The sequence below is a fragment of the Phasianus colchicus genome, chromosome 22 (assembly GCF_987193195.1).
Source record: "Phasianus colchicus chromosome 22, bPhaCol1.hap1.1, whole genome shotgun sequence".
NCBI lineage: Eukaryota > Metazoa > Chordata > Aves > Galliformes > Phasianidae > Phasianus > Phasianus colchicus.
In genome coordinates, this window is record NC_143457.1 from 5,262,049 (window position 1) to 5,284,876 (window position 22,828).

At 45.3% G+C, this 22,828-nt stretch overlaps 1 protein-coding gene across 9 annotated transcripts in view; it reads right to left on the minus strand.

Annotated features, from left to right (window-relative positions):
• DVL1 (dishevelled segment polarity protein 1) overlaps nt 1–22,828 on the minus strand; it is a 67,450-nt gene that overhangs the window by 39,298 nt on the left and 5,324 nt on the right. For 8 of the 9 annotated variants that reach the window (XR_016459294.1, XR_016459293.1, XR_016459295.1 and 5 more), the window contains exon 2: nt 3,975–4,044. Coding sequence is in view for 6 of the 9 variants with exons in the window: in XM_031613650.2 (XP_031469510.2) it covers nt 3,975–4,044 (70 nt within the window). In the remaining 3 variants the exon portion in view is untranslated. Of the gene's footprint in view, nt 1–3,974; nt 4,045–9,246; nt 9,320–9,758; nt 9,813–22,828 lie in introns of those variants that run through there. The other variant, XM_031613649.2, reaches the window with a different exon arrangement.

Sequence of the window (22,828 nt, forward strand, 5' to 3'; positions counted from 1 at the left end):
TGTTTGCTCTGCAGCCAATGCCATCCCACCACAGCACTTGTAGGAAAGCAGCCGGACTCTGAAACGCAAACAAAGCTGACACTCCCAAGCAGTGCCACCAAGGCAGGGAGCTCACAGTGTCAGGTTCCTCTCATCCCTGCTACCACCGTGCTGCAGTGAGTCCTTGAACCCATTGCTTCACCTCTCTCCATTTCCCTTTTTCCCCTCTGAACCAGATTTGCTTATGCTTTTAGCTTAATTATGGAGAAGGCTGCCTTTTATAGCAGCCTGCACTCCTCAGCCACCCAGCACAACAAACCTGCTCAGACACGAAGGCAGCTCAAGGAACCAGCCCAGCCAACACTCATGGCTGAATATGTCAAAAGAGAACCAGTCTGGGAAGGGGAAGGAGTGAACACTGGTGAGCCCTGCTCTCACAATCTCATCTACCTAAACACCAAGCAGTACAGCAGCGTGGAAATTATATTATTTAAACTGCCATTGCTACTGGGAGCAGCAGCAGCAGCTCTCAGTATTCCTCTTACCATAGAGGGGAGTGAGGGACTGATAGCAGCTGCTGAAGGAATACCCAAAAGAGCCACTGGTATCTGTGACAGTGACTTCACAATGCTGTGCTCAGCTACAGGGTAAAATCACAGACATCTCCATCTAACTTCAGAATTCCCATGCACAGCAGAGCAGAACCACCCAACCCTACTTTTGCAAAGAGAAGACCCTCACATCCCAGAGATTTGCAGCTTCCCCTCATCTGGCACGTTCTTTCCACTTCCCTTCAAGTTCCCCCTCTCTTCCTGCCAAACTGTCTGCTCCTTTCCCACCTCCTCTTTCCCACAGAGTCCCCTGCACTCCATGCCAGTCCATGAGCAGATGAATGTGGGCACGTATGACCTGTGAAGAAACAGGCCCTGGAATCCCTTCATTTTAAACATCAGAAACCAACCAGAATCTGTTCACGCTGATTTTCAATCATGGCCTCAATTACGTGTCAAAAGGCAACAATGCACTTTGCTGAGCATCACTCAGTGCTTCTACTCCTCCTGAGTTTCTAGTATGGGAGAAGACATAATGCTTCTATCCCCCAGCTCTAACTGCAAACACAGTGCCTAAAAGCTTACATACACACAGGACAAGCATTATCTGTTGGCACCTAGCTAATAGAGAAGAAAAAAAAAAAAAGAGAGAGGAAGAAGGCTCTGACATCACTGCCAGCCAATAGGATGGTGCACATCCCCAGCAGCCAGTCAGTGAACTGCTCCCAGATGTCACAAAGCCTTCCTAAAGAAGGGCTGGCAGGGGCAGGCAGCTGGCTCAGACCCGGCTGTGGCCACCAGCCAACTCCTTCCTCATTCCCAGCTTCCACCACGAGCTGGCCCTGCCCTGAGCAAGGAGAATGGAAAAACATTTTATGCTTGGATTTTACCTTCTTGCCTCTTTCTCCCCAAAACTGATTCCATCTCCAGCCATAAGTCACACAAGCCCACACTGGTGCCAAGCAGCATTTGCACGCGTGCCAGTAATTACAAAGAATGGGAGGAAGCAGTTCCTAATAGCCACAGAGAATTCCAACACTTGCACTCCATCAAATACACAGTTTGGTTTTGGTTTTCATGTTCTTTCACTTTGCCTTGAATCTTCACTCTTTACAGCCTTTTTGTAACATCTGTGCAGATGCACCGAATGAAAAACAACATTTGCACGTCAGTTGCAATTGGAACTGGAGGTTTGGGATCATTCCTGCATCTCATGTTCACAGAGTACAGAACCCAAACCACACAGGCTGCACAGCAGCGCAGAGCTGAAACCCAATTTAGATCCATACTGTCAGACAGTGTTCATTTGCATGTGACAAATTATGTCGTGGTTCTTGCATGAACGCTAATGAAAGGCAGAACACACTCACACCCTGTCCCAGGGCTCCAGCAGAGCTCCAGAGAGCTGGTTAGTGAGGGCTCTGCAGCTCACATCTGTCTTCTTTGCAGCACAGCCACAACTGAGCACACACTGCCTGTCCAAAGAGGCCTGGAGCATCTGAGTGCACATCACACGACACTAAAATCACTGCATTTTGCTCAGGTGGCATAAAGATGGACTGCTCACTGCCCTGTAAAAAGTGGAAATACACAAATGTCTTATTCAGTGCTTCTACAAAGCAAGGAGAACCACAGCCACTGTTAGAGCAGGAGTGCACTGAAAGGCTCTGGAGATAAAGTTCATCAGGAAGGCAGGCTGTGGTAACGCGTGCAAGGAAACGAGGAAAAGGGCAGGAGGGCAAAATGTCCAAAGCAAAACAGGCAGTGGAAAAAGCTGATGAGGGCCCGTGTTGCTGCTCAGCATCCTGAACCATTACACTGAAGGGTGCTGTGTGATTTAACACACTTGGCCAAAGGGAAAGGAAGCAGGGAGGGGAAGTTAGGATGCTACGTCTAGAGCTGCATGCAGCAAAATTAAAACACTATGCTAATGAGAAGGGAAGATCTGTATTAACAGCAAGCTTCATCCTTTGCTACTGCAAAAATGAAAGCAGATTCATCAGGCCAGAGATTGATGGCAACCCCAGATAGGAGCTGTTATTTTGGCATAGAAATACCTACTCTGCCCTAAGTCCAGAACAAACTGCATGAGATTTCCGACAGCAAATGGCACAGCACAACAACGAGACATCAATCACAACAGGGTGCAAGCCTCCCTTCTCTGGGACCAAATAATTACATCCAAGAAGCAATGTTTTGTGCATTTTCTTGGTTCTGCAATCTGGGGACAAGGGAAACCTCAAATACAGCACTGTAAGGACGGTTACTTTCCATGCTACATGGAGTTCCAAACTCTTCCCTTTTGTCTTCACTGAACCTGGCAGGAAATAGGATATGTTTGTGTTAACAGTATTAAGTACCAGATGAAGGACTCTGTCATATAACTAATGATAGTCTCTATATTTCTGAAAAAAAAAAAAAGTCAACCAGGGAAAAGGCAATCTATAAATCTAGAAAGCAGCAGCCCTCTGTCCCGTGTTATTTATTCAATTAAAATAACCCATTCCAAAATCAAAAGGATGAGATGCAGAGGAGAAGAACAAGCAGGATACAGGTGGGATGAGGAAGAGGTCCAAATACAACGAGGTGCACTGATTCCAATTTAATGTTAATCTAACTGTGCACTGAGTTCCAGGGCAGCAAAAGTAAGCAGCAACTAAAGTCTTGCAGATCCTTCCTTGAATGCTTTCCCCCTATGGAAATCAGTCCTTCATATGACATTAAGATCAAAGTGCCCACCTATGACAAATAGAAGGATTCAAATGTTATTAAAAAAGATGAAACTCAAATTTCTCAACATCAGTCATCTTGAGAACTTCAAAGTAGTCACTGCATCAGTGAAGAGAGGAACTGGGGGGAGGAGACGGCTAAACTGTATTGGATGCACTTAATGTTCCAATTTTAAGTATGTTGTCTGGATGAGAAATAGACATCTATACATTGCAATAATTTCCAGCAAGGATGACAATTACCACTGATGGTTTGTGAAAGAATCCCAAGCTATCTGCCACCAGCTGATGCACATATTCTAACAAGGAAGATTGGGATCCATCATGCTGGTAATTGAACAAGGAAACAACCCTGCCCCAAACGAGGCCTTTCCAAAAGGTAAAATCCAACTTTGTTTGCCCTAAAATATATGGATGCAATTAACTGCTCAGTCCCAGTGAACAGGATATTAAAGAGCTCTCCAAACTGTGAACAATTAACTCACAGTAAGATTTACGTAAGATTTCCCCTATAATTAGCAGCAAACAGATGCAGATAAGCACCGCAATTTGATGGATGTTAGCATGGACAAAGTAATGTGGAATTGGGAACACAGGCCAGGCACAGATGCTTCAGCTGATGGTTCAGCAGAGGGAACAGAAGCCCTTGCCACCATCATCCCCCCCCCATTGTGCCCACTGCAGACAGCAGGCACACAGACACAGGCTGACATACCCAGGACACCACTCTTCCATTGAAGCAGGGCAGCTTTGCATTGTCATCCGAGATCTCCTCCTTCACCACCCTGCAAGAAAAACAACAGCAAGAGAAAGAAAGTCAAGAGGTTGAAATGACATCACATCAGAATCAGATGCTGCTATGTTCTACCGAGGCAATGGTAAGGAACCTCAGGGCCTGTCAGCCCACAGACAGCACTCTGCTGGGCTTTCCTGCCACACCAACCAAAGCAGAAGGTGTACACACTCACTAATGAGGCATTAAGAGAATGCATTCGTTTGCTACACCACAGACTCCAGCTTGGCTTCTCACCAGCACCGCAGAGCTCAGCTGTCTGCTCCCAACAGCCTCCCTCGGGTGGAAGGAAACTCCACAAAAAAAAGTTTATTTGCACGCCGTTTTATTGCCACTTTTATAGCTGCTTAGAAAAACAAAAGCAAATGTTTGACACGAGTCCTCCAGGGGGGATATTGGAGCTTTTCTTTTTTGCACTCCCCAGCCCACCTCAGGGTAACGGCGACCATTTGCTTCTGACAATCTCTCAGCTTTAAGGAAGTCAACCCAAAGCCTCTCCGACTCAACGCAAGGCTGTGGTTCCCCAACCACATTTTCCTTTATTTATGTTTTTGTCTTTCTTGTTGCTGCGTAGAAAAAAACCACGACGGCCACAAAGTAACTGAGTATGCATAGAAGGGGGTCAGATAATGAGAAAGGAAAAAGGAACCAAAAAGGAAGGAGGAGAGAGGAGATCAGAGCAACGAGTTTCTTTTCAATGATTTCTCTTGGAAAATTAGGGATGAAGAACTAATTCTTTCACTTTCACTTCTATTTATTCTTTTTAAACATCCTTTTCTCTCTCTGCAGGTATTTGCAGTGTTAATGGTTTGCAGTTCAGTATTAGGCAGCCTTCACCCCACTCTTATTATTGGAAAAAAAAATGCTTTAAAATATTCATTTAACCCCTAGAGCATCTGTTCCCCCTCCCTTCACCTTTTGGCAATAAGGAACAGATCAGGAAATTTCAGCACTGTTTTTAATCGTTTATAACTCGACTCTACAGATGCAATTAAGAGCAGCTCCACTGAAATCAACACTCAGTGCTTTAAACAGCCCTGAGAATTCAGTGAAGCTCTCACACCTGTAATTCCAGAGCTGCAAGCTGTGTGCAGACAGAGGATTTCAGCTTGGCACAGATCTCCAGCCCCAGTCTCAAATTCAGACGTTACCTTTTCTGTTTCAGAGTCCTGGAGAGAACGTTCAACAAAGATCCAATAATGGGACTGGAGACAAAGATGCTGTAATCATTTTATCTTGACAACTGTGTGTTTGGAATGACAGCATCTTCTTTTTTTTAAAAAAAAAAATATAAAGATAAGGACACCAGCTCCTGCAAGGCACAACCAGAAGCAGAAGTTCTGCACCAAGCTGTAAGACACAAGGAATAAGACTGGGAAGATGCTGGCTGTGAGGTCCTGGGGGTCCTTTTGCACCTGACACACGCAGCAGCAGTGTGGGTTCCCTGCAGTGCTGCACAGGCTGGTCCAGTTGTCCTCCTGATGGAAAACCAGTCACCCACCCCTCAATGCACCCCGTCATGGCATCAGCTTTCTGCTGCAGCTATGGGAACGACTTCAGATCTGTTGCAACTCCAACTACTAAATATAGCCTGGAGCTATGAGGCAAGAGGAGGACAGACTGTAATCCCAGCTTGCTTTGGGTAGCAATGAGCAGTGCCAAGAACGTCCAATGCAGCAGCAGCCACTAATTTCAAATATCACCCTTCTGCAAATGGTGACTTGCACTAAAGCAGCAGCCCCTTCCAGCTCCCAGGGAGGAGACAAGGGAGCAAAGGGCTACAAAAGGATGCAGTCACACGCTTCAGTCTGAGCAGAACTTTGTAATCTGGAACCACTCAAACCAGCAGCACAAGGAAGATGAGGTGAAGCACCTGATCTGTCAGCAAGAACCACTTGACAGCACGAAACACATCCCCTGCTCACACACAGCTAGAGATTCCCTGCAAAAGAGGGGATGCTCATTTCCTCCTGGCAGCTGCTGGCAAGGTTGAGATGCGTGCATCCTTGTTCCAGCATATGCAATCTTCTGCTTAAATCAGGTTAGGAACAACAGTCAGAGCAAAGAGAGCAACAAACACTACCCAGAGCTCCTTACCATCAGATCTGAGTGAACACAGACTTGAGAAAGAGAACGTGCAAGAAAGGGTGTGGATTTGCAGGGAAGAGGAGGGGGGAGCTCTCAGAAGCTCACATCCTCTGCTTTATTTGCCTTAGAGGAGAATTCAGGACTAATTACTAAACGAAACAATCACTGCTGGTAACAGCCCCTCCTTCCTTTTGCTTCCTGGAATTGTGTCTGGATCTTCTGGCACTGCTCCCAGCCTCCCTGCACTAATAGGTGCTTTTGCCTTCACCAAATGCAGCTTTCACCACCTCCTGACACCTCACCTGCTTTGGTGACAGGCTCACAGCATCACCTCCCTGCACCCTGCTGCTTTCTTTCCTCCAAAGAGGATTTTAGCCCTAGGACCAAGGGTTGTTCAGGCTTAACCTTGCTCTCATCCCTCTGCCAAGCTGTTTGCTGCCACAGAAGATACTCTGACTCCTTCCTAAGAACCCCAACTGAACCCCACAAGCCTCCAATTCGTAACCCTGCAGGCAATTAGCTATTAAACACTGGTTTGATATCACTGCAGACACCTGCACTGCTATCATGCACACCTATGGGAGACTTACTAAGACTGACTGAGCTAGCAGATTTTTCCTGCCCACTCAGAAGAGTGAGGCTAACCAGGCAGCTGCCCTCCGCTCATGGCCCAGCCTGGAAAGCACAAACAGCAGAGCAGTTTTTGCTTCCCTTTGCCAGAACCACTGCATGAAACCACAGTGTCATTTATCACTCTAGGTTAATAAGTACCATACCACAAAGAGCACATCTAATAGACCTTAGCAGCAGATTAATCCCATTCTGTCACTGTGATCCTAATCAAGTCTTTCCTCAACTCTTTCTTACCGTCCTTTATTGATGGGAGATGGAGGAAAGCAGCTTCATTCACTACTTTTTATTACTTGCTGGGAGACCCTTAGAGAGCAGGTGAAGTAATTAAGCCATTTGTTCTGTATGTTCACTGATTCCAATGACCACAGTGAAGGAAAGAGATTGTTCACACATTAGCTCTGGTTTGTAGCATCATGGAATCATGTAGGTCAGAAGAGAAAACCAGAAGTCACCCAGTGCCACCTCCTGCCCAATGCAGCTCCCACTGCCCAGGGCCACATCTCTTCCAGTTCTGAGCATCTCCAAGTATGAAGACTCCATCTCTTTTGGCAACTTGAGCCTGTATTTATGAAAAGGCAGTTTTCCAAAGGAAGTATTTAAATCAGTAAAACCTTAAGTAATCCTAAATCCACACCTGCAATGAGTTAATACTAAGGGAAGTTGTAACATTCTGCTACCTGCTTTGGCAGATTTGGAAGCTAAGCCCACTCAAAAGCAACCTTTCCTTCAGAAGCTCCTGGCTTCTCATGCAGTTTGACTGATATCTGCACGTGGACCAAAAGCAGGAGAACTGCACTCCACCAGTGCCAGCTGGTGGCTTTGCAGAAGCTCTGCTGACTTCAGTAGCCATAAGGAAGTGTTGGTAAAGCTCTTCTGGAAGAAGCTCTTTCTGAAGATGTGTCAAATCAACCCCTCCATTTTGCCTGGCAGCAGTTTTATGTTGCAAGACATCACTTTAAGTATGTAAAAAAAAACAAAACCTATTTGTTAGCCTCCAAGTTATTAGCCATATATGGATATATTTGAAGATGTATTAAGAAAGAAAAATGTGCATTGGCACCTAATGCAAAAATGCATAAACTCAGTGACAGAGTTAACTGGAAGGAGAGGATGACAAGTCAATCTGCAGAAGAAGCTTATAAATAAAAAGAGCAAGCAACCTCACAGTCCTTAAGCCAACTGTTTTGGCAGATCATAAATAGAAGATGATGTACTGCAACATCTTTTAAGCTTCATCAAACGTGACTACATAATTTGTCTTTCAGGGCTCATTCCATACCAAAAGGGCTGATCTGAAGGCACACAATATAATGAGAAGTGATACAAATCATATCAACAGTCACCATCCTCACTGACACTGAGGGTCTCATGCATCCCAGGGCTGTGACTGGGCTGTGTTTGGCACAAGTAAAGGCAAAAAGTGTATCACAACTTGGTTGAGAAGAAAAATTTGCATTATTTAGCAAGTTATTTGACTGTATTACTGTCTCACCAGTGTTAAGAATCTGTTCTTGCAGCTGTCCCAAATGACAGACACACATCGTCAGCTCTGCCATGAAGACAAAGAAGTCACAACACAAAGGGACGAGTCAGCAAAATCATGAAGCAAATCCAGATTTCCAAGTCTCAGTCCACTGCCTTAGTTACAAATAATTAATAATAATTTAACCATCCCCCATAAAATTAAGTAGTTCTTGAAAACAACCTAGGAAAAACACTGCTAAAGAGAGCCTACAGCCAGCAGCAAGCTGGTTGTGGAATGCCCATTGGAAACAGTTGGCTTGGATTTTGCTTTCCCCAGGGTGCAATTATCTTTAAAACTCACTCTCCAAACAGTGCTGGTGGATGAATGACACTCATGCAGTGCCCAGGCAGGGATGCAGCCTGCTGTGAAGCTCTGCAGCTGAAGCCAGGCCACCAATACCTTGCACACAGAGAGCTGCATCCCAATTCATTGCAGTGCTGCAGTTTCCAACACAGGTGCCACCCTCCCAGCCAGCCCCGAAGCTGAAAGATGAGGTTCATGAAGCTTTTGGCTTATTATCAACAACTCTTAGCCCCACTGGTGGGCAGCACGAGGCTGCATGGCATGTCAGGTTCTGGGCAGCTCCACTATAGGATAAAATTGATGAAATATTCTTGCGTGAAAGAAACAGATTTTGGTAACGTGTGTTATATCAACTGCTCTGTGTAACCACAGAACATGCCAGCAGCTCCAGACCTCTCATTACAAGTACTCCATTCATTTTCAATGAAAGTGCAATTGTGGTGTCAGCTGTCAACCAACACAAGAACAAGAAATGCTAAACACACACCAGAGCAAGTCACGATAAGAATCAATCCTTATTCATCTGTGACATGCTCCTTTTGTGTGCTCTTGAAAGCGACTCATTATAATAATAAAGCTAAATCAAAAAATATCCACAAGTGCTAATCAATACCTCACAGAACAGTGACTTACAGGCAGGCTCACCTAACTGCTAAAGAGGAACTAATGCCAATCAGGTTATCCATATGTGGCTCCAGTACTCCCAGGCTCCAGATACCTGGGAGAGAAAAGAAGCTATTCATGAGTTTATTTAGTGTGGTCCCCAATGCAGAAACCTCAAACACTTATTAGAGATAGTATCTCTCTCCCCTAGGTTATTTGTCTAGACATGTTTTAATGAAATGGCATAATTCTGATCACTGATGTGGTGAAAATTACAGCGTTTATTCTCATCAGGTCTTTTGGTGCATGCCAGGGATGTGTTGTGAGGAGCATGGGTCGTACACCTGCTGCACAGGGACAGCAAAGTGGAGGCTCCCAGCTCTGTGTTCACCTCCATACCACGTGCAAAGGGACAGATTTCCCACAGGGCTGTGCACAAAGCTTTGCTGGCGCTGCTGGTCTCTTAAATGCAGCCTTGAAGTGACACACAGATCAATCTGATGCACGATTTCTCACTGAGTCCCCAAGGCAGAAATGGTACAATGTAAATCTACCTTGTGGCTGCTGCAGCTATCCAGCACTGGATGGTCTCCATGGCCAAAGTGTTCTGGAATGCAGATCACAAGACAAAGTTGCCCTTGTCGGTACCCCTTCCAAGCCCCTTTCTCCTTAGGAGCAAATACAGCCTCTAACATTTTGGTGGGACTGCAACGCTGCAAGATGAGCTGGTAGTGTAATGAGAAGCTGGATCAGACCTCTTCCATTCACGATTCCACCCACACCTCAACTTCAAAGAGGAACTGGGCCTACAAGTTTGGTCAGGAATCAAAAAAGAGAGCTGCAATTTGTCACAAAATCCAGCCTTTAGAGGTGTGCCCATATGGGATGGCGATTGCTCACCATAAGCTACCACCTTCTAAGTCAGGGTGGGACACGCCAGCACTCCAAAATGGGAATGGATGTCTGACACCATGCCCATGTTAAGGAGTGCCCAGCAGCTGGCAGAGCATCCTGATGCAGGAGCTGCTTGTTCCTGGCCTGCCCAGCTCTGCCCTTTTGGTTCCCCACCTCCTTCAGGAGTCGTTTCAGAGACTGCTGAGAAAAACAGCGAGATAAAAGCTGTTCAGAGTTCATGCATCACAGGGAGGGAACTGAACCTCTTCCATATGCAAAAGGGACAGCAAACAAAATGCAAAGCTTTCATTCCCAACCTGCCTAAGCCCCGCTACATTTGACTTCTAAATGAGTATTTGTAGGTTTAAACATCGAACGCAATGGAACCTCTGCCTTAATTTACCAGTAAATAAAGCTCAGAGCATTAGTATGGAAGAGAAGGGGGAAACACAGGGCCAATTACTTTATTTATTTAAAGCCCCGTGAAACAAAAAGTAGGCTCTCATTATCCTGGCACCATACAGTATGAGATAAGCCTTCTGCAGGGAAAACCATCATCTAAAAGGCGAGATGAAAGGCTCATTGCAGCTGCAGGACGTGGCAGAGCACTGCAGGGCTGACAGCGCAGGGTCCTTCTGAGCTGGGTTAGCACTGCAGCTCCGGAGAGGAATTTCACAAGGAACTGAACAAGAAGGAAAAAGAAAAGCAACAAATAATCCATCCACCAGTTTAGTTTGTAACCAGAAGGCCCTCCTGCCTTTATTGTCTTATTTTCAATGGATGGAGTGGCTTGTTTCTCTAGACTGGAGGATGTGCCCAACCCTCAGACACAAAGCACTTCTATAAGAAATCTCTTCCCAAATCCTATCTGGGAAGCAAAAGCTGCTGCCGTATCAGGTTGAAACTAATGAGAAGAGCCCAAATTCCTACTGCACTGTTTGCAAGCACCAAAATCCCATTTGCCAGCTAAGCCACAACCCACAGCACACAGCAGTTTTTCACAGGTCAGACTTCCCATGGGCTCAACATCAACAAACATGGGAAAGCTGCAGCAGGTGAAGTGCTGAGTCTGATCTTGTTGCAGCTTTTGCTACAAACCCATAAAAAGTGGCTGAACAGCTCCAACTCGCCAACCCACACCATAAAAACTTGAAAAGCTTCTTGAGCTGTCCAGCCCCTATTTCTGCAGAAGGATGAAGGCAGCATCTCTCAGAGTAAAGCTCTGCTTTGCCATTCCCTCATTCTGCTTTCCCTGAGCACAGCACACAGCTTGGCTGAGCCAGATAAGGGCAGCCCCAGCAGTGCTAGAGTCCACAGTGCTGTGGCCAAGTCCTATCTCTGCTACACTCACCAGGAGTTACCAACCAACAGAGGATGATATCCTAATTAGTGATCCCTGGAGTCTAAAGAGAAAAAGAAGCTTTAAAATAAGAGATACTATGGGTGAGAAAGAGGTGAAACTTTCTGCATAACTGTTCCCACTACAACAAACCCAGTCAGAATGGAGTCATTCATGTAATTTGTCCAACTATCACTGCACTTATAACTATCTTTAGGCTGGCAATTCTGTACAAATAACTCAGAATAAAATTCAATTAATCATGCAGAGCTTTAATAAGTCAGTACAGTCAAAACATCTTAATATCTCTCTTCTCTCCATAGTATGCTCCCCTTTGCTGTCAGCAAGTATCAAAGCTGTGGCTCACAAGGGCAGGACCTTCAGCAGAGTGCCAGCACTGAACTTTCTACAGACCTTTTCTCACTCCTTAGCTCTGCTGTTAGCTCTCTGTGTACTTATTAAACATTCATCCAGGGGAAAAAAAGATCAGTAAAGCGGACCATGCAAAACAAACCTCAAAGGACAGATGTCTGACAATGGTTTCATTAGGCAACACTTAGCTTATAGAGAAAAGAAGGACCCACTATAATCTACATTAATGTAATGCTGTGAGTGTTTGCACACGTTCCAGTTGTGTGCCATTACAAAGCCAATTCCTGAACTATATGACATTAGCCCAAAGAAATCAAACATGTACAGCTTCTAATTACGATGCTCAATCTGCTGCTGGGAGCTCACAGTGCCCCAGTTACCAATGGACATGGAGTGGAGAGCTTTGGCAGCAGCTTGGAACTCAGACAAATCCCTGCTGCCATCACTCCTAACAGCCATCAGGTAAAGGGAGAAAGGAACAATAGGAGCCACAAGTTTCTAACAGCTAAAAAAAGATAAAAGTTCCCGTTTTGCTTAATTTGAAGCAACACATTTTATTGGAATGTGAGTGACAGACCCAAGGTTGTCAAAGCTAATCGTGTCCAGAGACAATCACTGGAAGCAGCCTACGGTCACTCTGCCAGGCTTGGCTAAATAATTATGCCACAAATTGCTTCTTGTATCCAGTATATTCCAGGCCACAGTCACTCTGTCAGTGATTACAATTTCTACTCGCTCATTTCCCATTAATTCCTCTCTTATTGAAGGACAAAAAGCAAGACCTCATCTTTAAAAGGAGAGGAGCTACGCTTCGTGGATTTCTCCCCTTTGTCATTTTACCACCCTGTGTCAATGTATCCCCATTTAGATTTAGCCTTACCACTCCCAAGAGATCTCTGGGCTGTTCCCCAGTGCCAGTACAACACAGTGATCCCTGCTCCCAAACACACTGAGCTGCACTTTGGTCTCAATTCCCTAAACTGCCCCCTCAGCCAGCTGAAAAGCTTTCCTACTGCTCAATGGTTATCAAAGCAAACAAGAGCACAATGCAACTCCTTTCCCCACCAGCTGAAAAACCTGGTGTGTTTACTCCGGCTTCATTACACGCTCACACCTATCACATCAGTGTCACCACGGTAATTACAGTGGTCTGAAAAAGCTAGCAGCAAATAGGAGCCAATTAAGTGCCTAGCCTAGGGAACAGGTCCTTCCCAGCTTTTAGGTTGAGATGCAGAGCCTTGAGGAGCCAAGGTTTCACGTGCACAGCCCAAACAAAGAGCGCACAGCCCGACGAACCGCTGCCTTCAGGAATGGCAGCAGAACACAGCAGCAGTGATTCTCCTAAAGGGAGCTCACACTGCACCAGTAGGGTGAGGGCAACACCAGTAGGATGAGAGTAATATTCACCCCTTTGTTCTGTATCCCTAAGAAAGGAGAACTTGTGTACACCTGGGGGACTTGGAGGCCAAGGCCACGAGCAGCTGGGGATGCTCCCAACAACAGCCCTCTGAAGAGTGGCCACTCTGCCCCTCCTTTCCTTCTGCCAGGGGAAAGGCCCAGCTCTGTCTGGTTTTGGTAGCACAAACTGCAGTCAGGCTGGTACTAAAAATGCAAAGCTGCCCTGCAGCAAAGGATAATTCACAGTAGCATTATCTTCAATTCGCTGGCTTACTGTTAATTTGGACTGAGAGGGAAGGGGGGGGGGGAAGTGTGTTAGCAAAGACAAAAATAAGCAGATGACAAATTTGCTTATTAACCACATTGAATAAGAGATGTATTAAAAAAAGACATAAGGAGGGAGGGGGGATGAAAAGCGGGATGTGAAAGAAGCAGGAGCTGGAACAGCATGGCTAATGTCAACCATGAAACGCAACCCCTGCTGGGACAATTTGAAAGACAGAAGAGGCAGGCTTTCCAGCATTAACTGTTTGATTGCTCTCCTTCACATGCATCTACCTAATATCACACAGGGAACAGGACTCCCAGCTACCCTACAGATCATTCTTACAAGCTCAAGACCTGAAACAGCACCGAGAACAACAAATAAATTCACTTTGCTTTGGAAACCATTGATTCAAAGCTGATGACGATGCACTGCATGAGACACTGCAAAACAAATCCTACACCCACTTTCAGGCAGTCCAACACAAGCAATAGGTCCATTATTTAGTTTACCTTTATTCCAAGCATCCAAAGCTCTTTGGAAAGCACACCCTGTACCACTGCAGGTTTATTTTCTAGTCCCACTGAAGCCAATGAGAGTTTTTGCAAAGGCTGAATGAAGGAACTTGTCGAGCATGTCTACGAGCACAGCACTTGCTTGATAATCTGTCATGACCACATACCCCCAGCTTTCCCCATGACATCAGGAATCCTGCCTCTCCCTTGGATGAGCAGCTCTTCATCTCCAGTTAAAGCAACACAGCTGGCCCACAGCCTCCTCCATATTCATGTTTTCTCTGCTTTCTGCAGCACCTGCATCCTGCCATCACCTGCTGCTGCTGTGCAGCTCCTTCTCCTGCTAAGAGCAAAATGTAATTAGTGTCAGACACTTCTTTGCATCCCCCTTTCCTAATAAGGACAAATGTTGTCACACATCCTTTCTGCCTCCTCAGCCCTGTACTCAGCAGTCTCCAGGCTCATTTAGTTTTGTTCCATTTACTGTACCTTTTTTTTCAGTTTTTGTCAGCTTGGGTCTATAACCAAAATAGGTCACGAGAAATAAACACTTTGACAGCAGCTCCAAAAGTCTTTGCAGTGGCAAATCATTTTTTTTTCCTGCTATTTTAAGAATTCTACCACAACAGCAAATTCAACAGAAGGTATTACCCAGATAGAGGTAGAAGGATCACGGAGCTGGTCATTGCAAAGAGCTTCTGTTGAAACCACTGTAACAGAACAGCAATGGGTGGGGATGGGAGGGAGAGCCTCTGCCATCCAGCTAAACAAAAGGAAAGAAATCTGATAAGATACCAGGAGTTGTACTGGTATGTTTCCGTGCATGCAAACTCAGTGCTTGGGTCAGTTGGAAGCAAGACTCAGTTTATTTAAAAGACCTTACAAACGGGAACTGAAACCCAAAAGATAAAGCCTTGTATTTACAAGATTCCTGGGCATGTAATCGTAATTTGCTTACAGTCTCCTCCAAAGGTACAATTTGTGCATAAATTAAATGAGGCATGAGTTTAACTGGTTGCAATATCAGGAGCTGGATCATTTACTCAAGGTCAAATTCAAAGGAGACAGAAGAGAGAAAAACAGAACTCAGACCTCAAATCCCAAACCAGTGCCTTAGTCCATGCAGGCATTCTCTTCACATTGGAAAGGGAAGAAGAAAGAAAGGAGATGAGGAGGCTTGTCCATAGAAAGACCAGAAGAAAGTTCACTCCACAGAGCTTGTGAGACTTTCAGCTGCAGCCTCCAGGCTGGTGAGAGACCTTAGAGAGACAATGGGCTCTTAACCTGACCGCTTAGGGTGCAGGCAGAGCATGGATGAAGGAACACAAGCATTAAGGTCAGCTTGGTATTTCCAGAAGAGCTATCTTGGGTCATGGAGAGAGCTGCATAAGAATAGGTTGGTAAGGGCAGCCCTGAAAAAAACTCTATAATTCCACTGCAAAGACTCAAGGCAGTTTCTGAAGGGAGATTCCCAACTGTCCTAACAGGTTGACTACTGGTTAATAGTGATAAACAAAAAATAAAAGCATGACCTGTTTCCCAGCATGCACACAGTTTAGCCAAAGATGGATTCCTTCCTAGACTAGGATACTTGCAGTACATCTGTTCTGATACAAGAGCCTTCCAAGTTTTGCCTTTTTCTCTTTAATCCTGTAGAGAGTATAAAGAAATGGAATCAACTCCTCTGGTTAGAAATGCTTATGGAAGCAAGCACTCAAAGACATCCTGGGCTCAAATGGAGATTCCTGCAGCCCCAGCCTGGCACACCCAGAGATTTCCCACTCCACTGCCCACTGCTGTTGCTAACAGCACACCGTGGTCTGCAGCAATGCTCATCACATGCCATCTGCACTTGCAGGAACTTCCATGGAAGCCCACTGAAGCTGCACACAGTACTCACAACCAAGACATTTCCCACTGCACCACCAACCGCAAAGGGAAATGTGATGAACATCTGCATTTTGCTGGTGAACGAGGGCTTCTGGAATACAAATTTCCATATGCTGTGGTGCAATTGGCTTGCTCTGCTTACAGAGCAGATGGCAGCTCCGTGACATACAGCCCTGGCATCTGCACTGGAGTGCAAGGCCCAAAGACATCACCAGCATCCATGGGTCACACAACCCCACAGCCATAGGGCTGGGACACTGATTTACAGCAGCAGAAGAGCAGAGATGTGTCTGCTTTGTCTCTTTTTCTAATCATCTGTACCACTATTATTGAAATTAACAGGTAATATTCAGTTGACACAGAGCGAAAATATTTTTTCCCATCGCTTTATGCTTTTAACTACAGCTACAAGGTTTCACTGGAAGAAAGAAGTAACAGCTTCATCACTTTATGATCCCCTCCTGCAGTTGGCAGGAGGGGAACCAGCAGTGAGAGGGCCTTTAGTGCTTTAAAAGCAAACCAAAGCCATCAGTTCTGTTTTGCAGCAAGCCACAAGGCAACCCATCAGTGATGATCAGTGCCCCTCTGCAGACATTCTGATAATTAATGGAGTATTTCAAGCATCTAGTTATGATCACACAGTAATACTTCATTGTTTTGTGGGTAAGGACTGCCACAGGACGCTTGTTAGGACGGAAGATGATTGTCTGTTTTGCTATCATGGGGGAATGCTGTAATCTCAGTGAGGTATCTAACAGCAACCTGTGCTTTTGTTATGAGTAACATTCCCTCAGGTTCAAACAATACACCATCAGCAACAAAGCACACGCAGCGAGGACCACAGAACCAGCAACTGTGAAGAGAAAAAGCAAATTGTGAGAGGAAAGAGAAAGAAATGTCACCTCTCCCCCCACCCCACCCGTGAAAGAGGCTGGATTAGACCAGCTACGCTGTGCACTTGCTAACTGCCCTTCAGCTGAAAATGAGCTGCAGACAAATGCTGTTTTCCTGGCTGACCACGAGGCACATTGCAATGAATGACCCCAACAGCCAGGCTCTCCCCAAGCAGCTCACTGTGTGCAGAATCCTCAGAAGCCTCTCCTAGCAGAAAGCTGAGGTGTGAGCCCTGCAAGTGACTCAGCGCGGTCTGCAATCACATCACAAACTGAGTTCTTTCAGATCGATGGGTTTTCATCCCTGGCACACGTCTGGAATGAATGAATCTCTTCCCCCCCTTCATGAAATCCATCGATGTGCACAGACACTCCCAGCCAAGCAGCTGCTGGGGCTCATGCTCACGAGTACTGAAATGGCAGACATTGCAAACTGAAAGTTCTTGAGGCAGTGAGAAAAGCAAAGATGTTTTAGTTCAAAAGAAATAGAAATACGGTCAAAACCACCTATGGTGAGCACTTCTTATCACTCTGCAATACTTTAGGTATCTACATGCTGGAATATCTTTGCAAAAGATTTCTATAACATATCATCTAATCAAGGCTAGGGAATGAACCAAAACCCATCATTATTTCCTAAAGCAACCCTCACGTCAGTGGCTTACACTCAACATGGAGATAACCCACAACACAACCATGGGGCAAATATTTAGGTCATTCCTTCCTGAAGCACTGTAAATTCCTCTGTGTTTGCTCAGCAGCTTGTCTCACTCAATTAAACTCCAGAGCAGAAAATGGGAGGACTGGGCTCCCAGCAGCCTGCACTGAGAGCTGGGACCCCAAAGCAGCATCAGCAAAATCACCAGTCACATCCTTCCTCATTAAACCACCAGTTGGTGCTTAATTAATTTAGAAAATGCCATTCTAATGGCAGCCCAATCCAAATGCCCTTTGCTAAAAGGCAGGCAGTAACTAGGTGAAAAAAGCACAGCTACACATCAAAGGTTTTCTATATGACATACACTTAAAATCTTCTCTCAGCTCTGACACTGAAGGGAGTTGAAGGCCACAGGAAAACCCAGAGCTGTATGCCCATACCATCTCTCCCTGCTCTCTACCTCAAAAGTGATATTCCTGATACCCATTTGACATTTTGCAGTTGAGAAAGGAGGATATTTTCACCACATTACGTCCAAAGAATGAACATGGAGGACAAATCAATTGGAACAAAATAAAGATGGTTACAGATAGAAGCAGGATGGATAGTTAACAAATGGCTTACGTGCTTTCACACAGCACTGTGCTTCCACTGGAAAAGCCAGTTTCCATCCAGAAACTGATGAAAATCTCAGTGCAAATGGTTAAGTTCTACCCGAAGGTTATTCTCATGTTTGGGTAAGCAAGAAAACATTAATACCTAAAAGGGTCTCCTCAGGAGATAGCTGGATGCAGCTCTTGGACTCACTCTGGACAACAGACCTGACCTCTTCATATTTTGCTCTGGGAGAGGTTCACCCATCTGCCAATTTTTGGAGGGTGTGTAAGGAGAGGAATGTTTGTTCTTGTATGATCTGCAAGTAAAAAGGGGTCAGGAAGCAGCTGGAGCTGCCATGAACTCAGAGAAATCATGTTACTACCAACAGATGCTCTCTCCTTACTGCTTTCTTAGTTCTGCTTTCTCACCAGGTCTGCTGCACTCAGGAAAGGCCCACCTCACCACTGCATGGGGAGCTGCTATCTGCACCCTGGGCAACACACACATCTGTTTGGAGAACCACAGATGGACACGGAGTGTCATTCTATTGGGAAAGGACATTCTTGCAACTTCCAAATAATTTATTATCAACAACATGCTCTTCAATGGGTATTTGATTCAATTACCGTTCAGCTTCCAATTGTCACACCAGCTTTGTGAGCCCAGCTAACAATGCAGGCCAATTTAAAGGCAGCATTGCCAGCATTCACCGCTCAATCTTTGAACAAAAGAAAAATGAGGCAAAATAACCTGTCTTGGAACACTCAAATAAGCAAACAGGACTGCATTTCTGAACATTCATGGTGATTGGGAATGATTCTTCTAACATCACTGAAAGGAGAATGAGACCTACCCTGAATGATTGTGAAAAAACAACACGTTTTGCTGCGACAGGAAAAACAGACAAGTTGAATCATCTGCCCAGAGCCAGAACCCCAGCCAAGTGAATGAAAGCAAACACTGATTAAACAAACACTAAAAGTGATATTAGAAATTTTTGAGAATATTGAGCTCCCCTTTTCCATTTTCTCCACCCACCTACTCAGTTTATCTTGTCTGAAAACAGTTGGTTCTTTGGATCTGGGGTTGCATACACATACTGCATCTATTCCACTACATTCCACGCAAATATCTGTGCTTAAACTAGATCTAAGTGTGTTTTTCTCATTAGCTACACACAGAGATTTCAAAACGCTGGCAATGGAAGGCTACAGCACTCTGACATTTACTCCAGGCTGCCAGAGCAGAGGATTCATTTACAGATCAACACCAGCTTAATTACTCACCCCCGTGGTATTCTGTAATATCACAATCAAAGCACAGAAAGCAGACGGTTAGCAAAACACGAGGCTGCTTCCTTTACCTATAACATAACCAAAGAAAAGATAACAGTCCTCGATATGGCGAGTAATTACCTGATAAACTGCACCAGCAAAGACTGCTCGGCTCAGAGCAGCAGTTTACAGACATCAGCTTTAGTAAATAACAGAGGAGTCCCTATGTGAAAAGAATGCAAACAAAGGAGTAAATTGAGAGAGACTGTAAGGCACAAGCAAGCTTTAAAACAAACACAACGCAATGACAGGACCAAGCAACATCAATCTGTTTCAATCTGTGCCTTGTCCTCTATCACCAGAGGGCATCCACCTCCTCTCCATTACTCAGTACAGTCAAACTACCCCCAAACACTCCAACAAAGGACTGGCAACAGCACGGTGTGCTCTGTGCACAGCAGGCTGAGTCCTGCCAGGAGAAGGGCCCTGCTGGATGTCCTGGAACAAAGCATAGATTGCACCTATCTGCAGCCACCGGTCACCAAAAGGACACCGCCACCTCGTTGAGCCTTCTCAAGTTCTCTTTGGGTCCTTGCAGCTCAGAGGTGGAGATGCTGAAGGAACACTGACCTTGGGATCCCCGGGGCAGGGCTGAGCTCAGCAGGTGCTCACCAAACAGCTTCCTCGCTTTTCTTTTCTTCCCAAACAAAACCCTGAAATCTCAGCATTTTAAGCAACCAAAAGCTAGATGATAAGCTGCAGCAATACATGTATAAGGCTAAATAAACACCTGCTAAGAAAGGTGTTTCATGGCTTTAAGATACCTGGCCTTAAACCTGGCTTCATGCAGGACTGGGTGTCAGGACCTCTTACATCACTCTGAATTTCAAGCATAACGCTGCTCCTTTCCAGCTTCCCATAAACACACAGACAAAAGACCCACCTCTGTGCTGCTGAAATTCAAACCAAAACAAGCTTGCCCTTTTGCAAACACAAAAGGAGATGCCTCCTTCTGAATATAAACCGCAGTTTCCTCATTCACAAGGCAGGTGAGCAGGCTGTGAACACAATTGCAAACACTCATCCTACACGTTTCCCCCGAAGATGTAAAAAATGGACCACGTAGCTCTAAAGACTACAACATATGGTGAGTTACGTGAGCTCTGCCCCACCTCATCTACCAGGGAAATCTTTGCAGGCTAAAATACTGCCTGTAAATGAATTCCTTAATTCAAAATTTGAATCTGTTCCATTGCTCTTTATGGCTGATGCTGAACGTGGCTCTGCTCCTGGTGCTGGCTGCCCGTTCATACTCCTGCATCAGACTACAGAAGTGATAATCATTAAAATATATATGAAAATATATCTTAAAAAATACTACTTAATAAATCTCATTTAATTCAACCCCCTTCACAGACATATTTTCATTAGCAAGCTCGTAGACAAGGTGTCAAACTCGCATCCTATAGAGCTGGTTGATGCTTCCAACAGCTGTACAGTCTCTGTGCACATGCTGAAGGCTGAGCTCTGGAAAAAAGACCTGTGCTCTCACTGTGGGGAGGTGTTCATTAAATGAACAGTAGTAAACTTGTTTTTCTAACTTGTCCTGCTGCTGATCACTAGCCACAGGAAGCAGACCAAACCTGATGTAACCCTTTTGCATGTTTTCATAGCATTAGCTTTAATAAATGTAACGTACTCCACCCTCAGAGCAGAGCAGTCCTCAGGTTCCAGCAGAAAGAGTGGTTGCTTTAAGTATTTAGATCACATTACAGCTGGGACTTTAAAATAAGCAATGGCTTGTACTGTAGACAGCTATCAGCATCAGCTCGATGAAATACTCATAAGCTAACCCAGTGTGGTTAAAACTATGGCCTTTGGGGTCTGTTAGCATGGTGTTCTTGTATGTATCTTCCTTATTTGTGCTACAACAGTGCTTTCTGATGCCAGCAAACAGCAAAGCAGCACGGTGCCAGGTGCTGGATAAATACAAGCAGTAAGAAGCACGGTCTCTGTATAAACAAAAAGGTTTACGAATTTCAGCAGAGAAAATGGGAAAACCCCAAAAGAAGCAAAGACTATTCTCATTAGGCCAGCAGCTAACAGAGACCTCAATTCAGCACTGCTCAGTGTGTCCGAGTGCTCAGCCGAGTCCAACCTTAATGCTGGGGCTGAATGCAATGATTTTGCTATTTCCCAGGTCTCAGCTCAGTGCTTCAGCTACGCAACGACCCATTTCCTTCCATAGTGGTGAAACCTTCACTGACCACACATCCCTGTGCTGATTCTTTTTGCTGTCTCAAAGAACAAAATAAAATAAAATTGCAATTCTGAACTCAACCTGCTTCACCTGTTGTTGGTTGGTTGGGGTTTCTTGTTCTAAAAGGCATGCTCCTGCCACTGCAAGCTTCACATTCAGACCAGCATTGCTCACGGGGTAGAATAGCTCACGTGGAAGCTGGCTGAAACCCAGTGAGAAGCTCAGGCTTGTGGTGAGCTCACCTGGAATCAGCACCTGCTACCCCACAACACGGAGGTCTCAGGGCTCAGCCAGGCACTGCAACACGCTGTGCATTCACCCCTTGCTCTGCCTTATCTCCATCACACAGAGCAGCTGCCCGAGTGTGACCTGAAGACAACTTGCACTATTATGCAACCGCTCCCTCCTCTTCCAAACCTCCTCCTCACTCCTAGCCTACAGATCAGCAACTGTGGCCAAAAAGGGGACAGGGGAAAAAAAAATCTCCCAAAGGATGCCATTTGCTGCTCCATCTGTTCAAACGCACTTGCCACCCAAAAGATGTTCTCAGTAAATATGCCACAGGCATGTGCAAAGTCATATATGGTTAATTATGTGACTGCATTACCAGTGGAAGCCCCAATCCTTAACTCCATGTCCCAGTAAACTGCTGTCTTTTCTCCAGTCTGACTGTACCTCAGATGTCTCCGAGCATCTACAAACAAAGCAGTCTGAAATAAGGAATGGGGGAGAAAATGCAGACCCTGAAAGGACACAAATCATCACAAAACCTGGCCTTATTAGCTCTACTCCACAGAGCTAGCTCCTTACTAACCCCTCCTCTTCCCTCGATAACACTGAGGGTAAAAGAGACGCAGAAGGCAGAGGAGCACATGGGAAATCAAGCACACAGAGGGACACTCTGCAAGGCTGCATTGTAAAGATATCCTTACTTGTATCTCAAGGCTGAATGTTCATGGCACAGTACTTCTTACCTGCTCGTCCACCTGCCCATCACTCAGGTTGGTAACCTGGCCATGGCCTTCAGCTCGGCAGCAATGCTTCTGTCACTGAGCTGCAAAGATCACTTTCCCAACCTGTTAGTTTTAGCACATTAGTCCACCAGCTCCGTGTTTTCTAATGCAAACATGCACCACTTGCCTTCATTTTACATATAATACAGCCCATCACCAGCGTGCTCACTATCCCAACACCACTATCCCATGCATCTCTTCATGCTGCTCTTTAGACTTTGGAGGATCCCTTTAAAAACACCAGCAAAAATTTCTC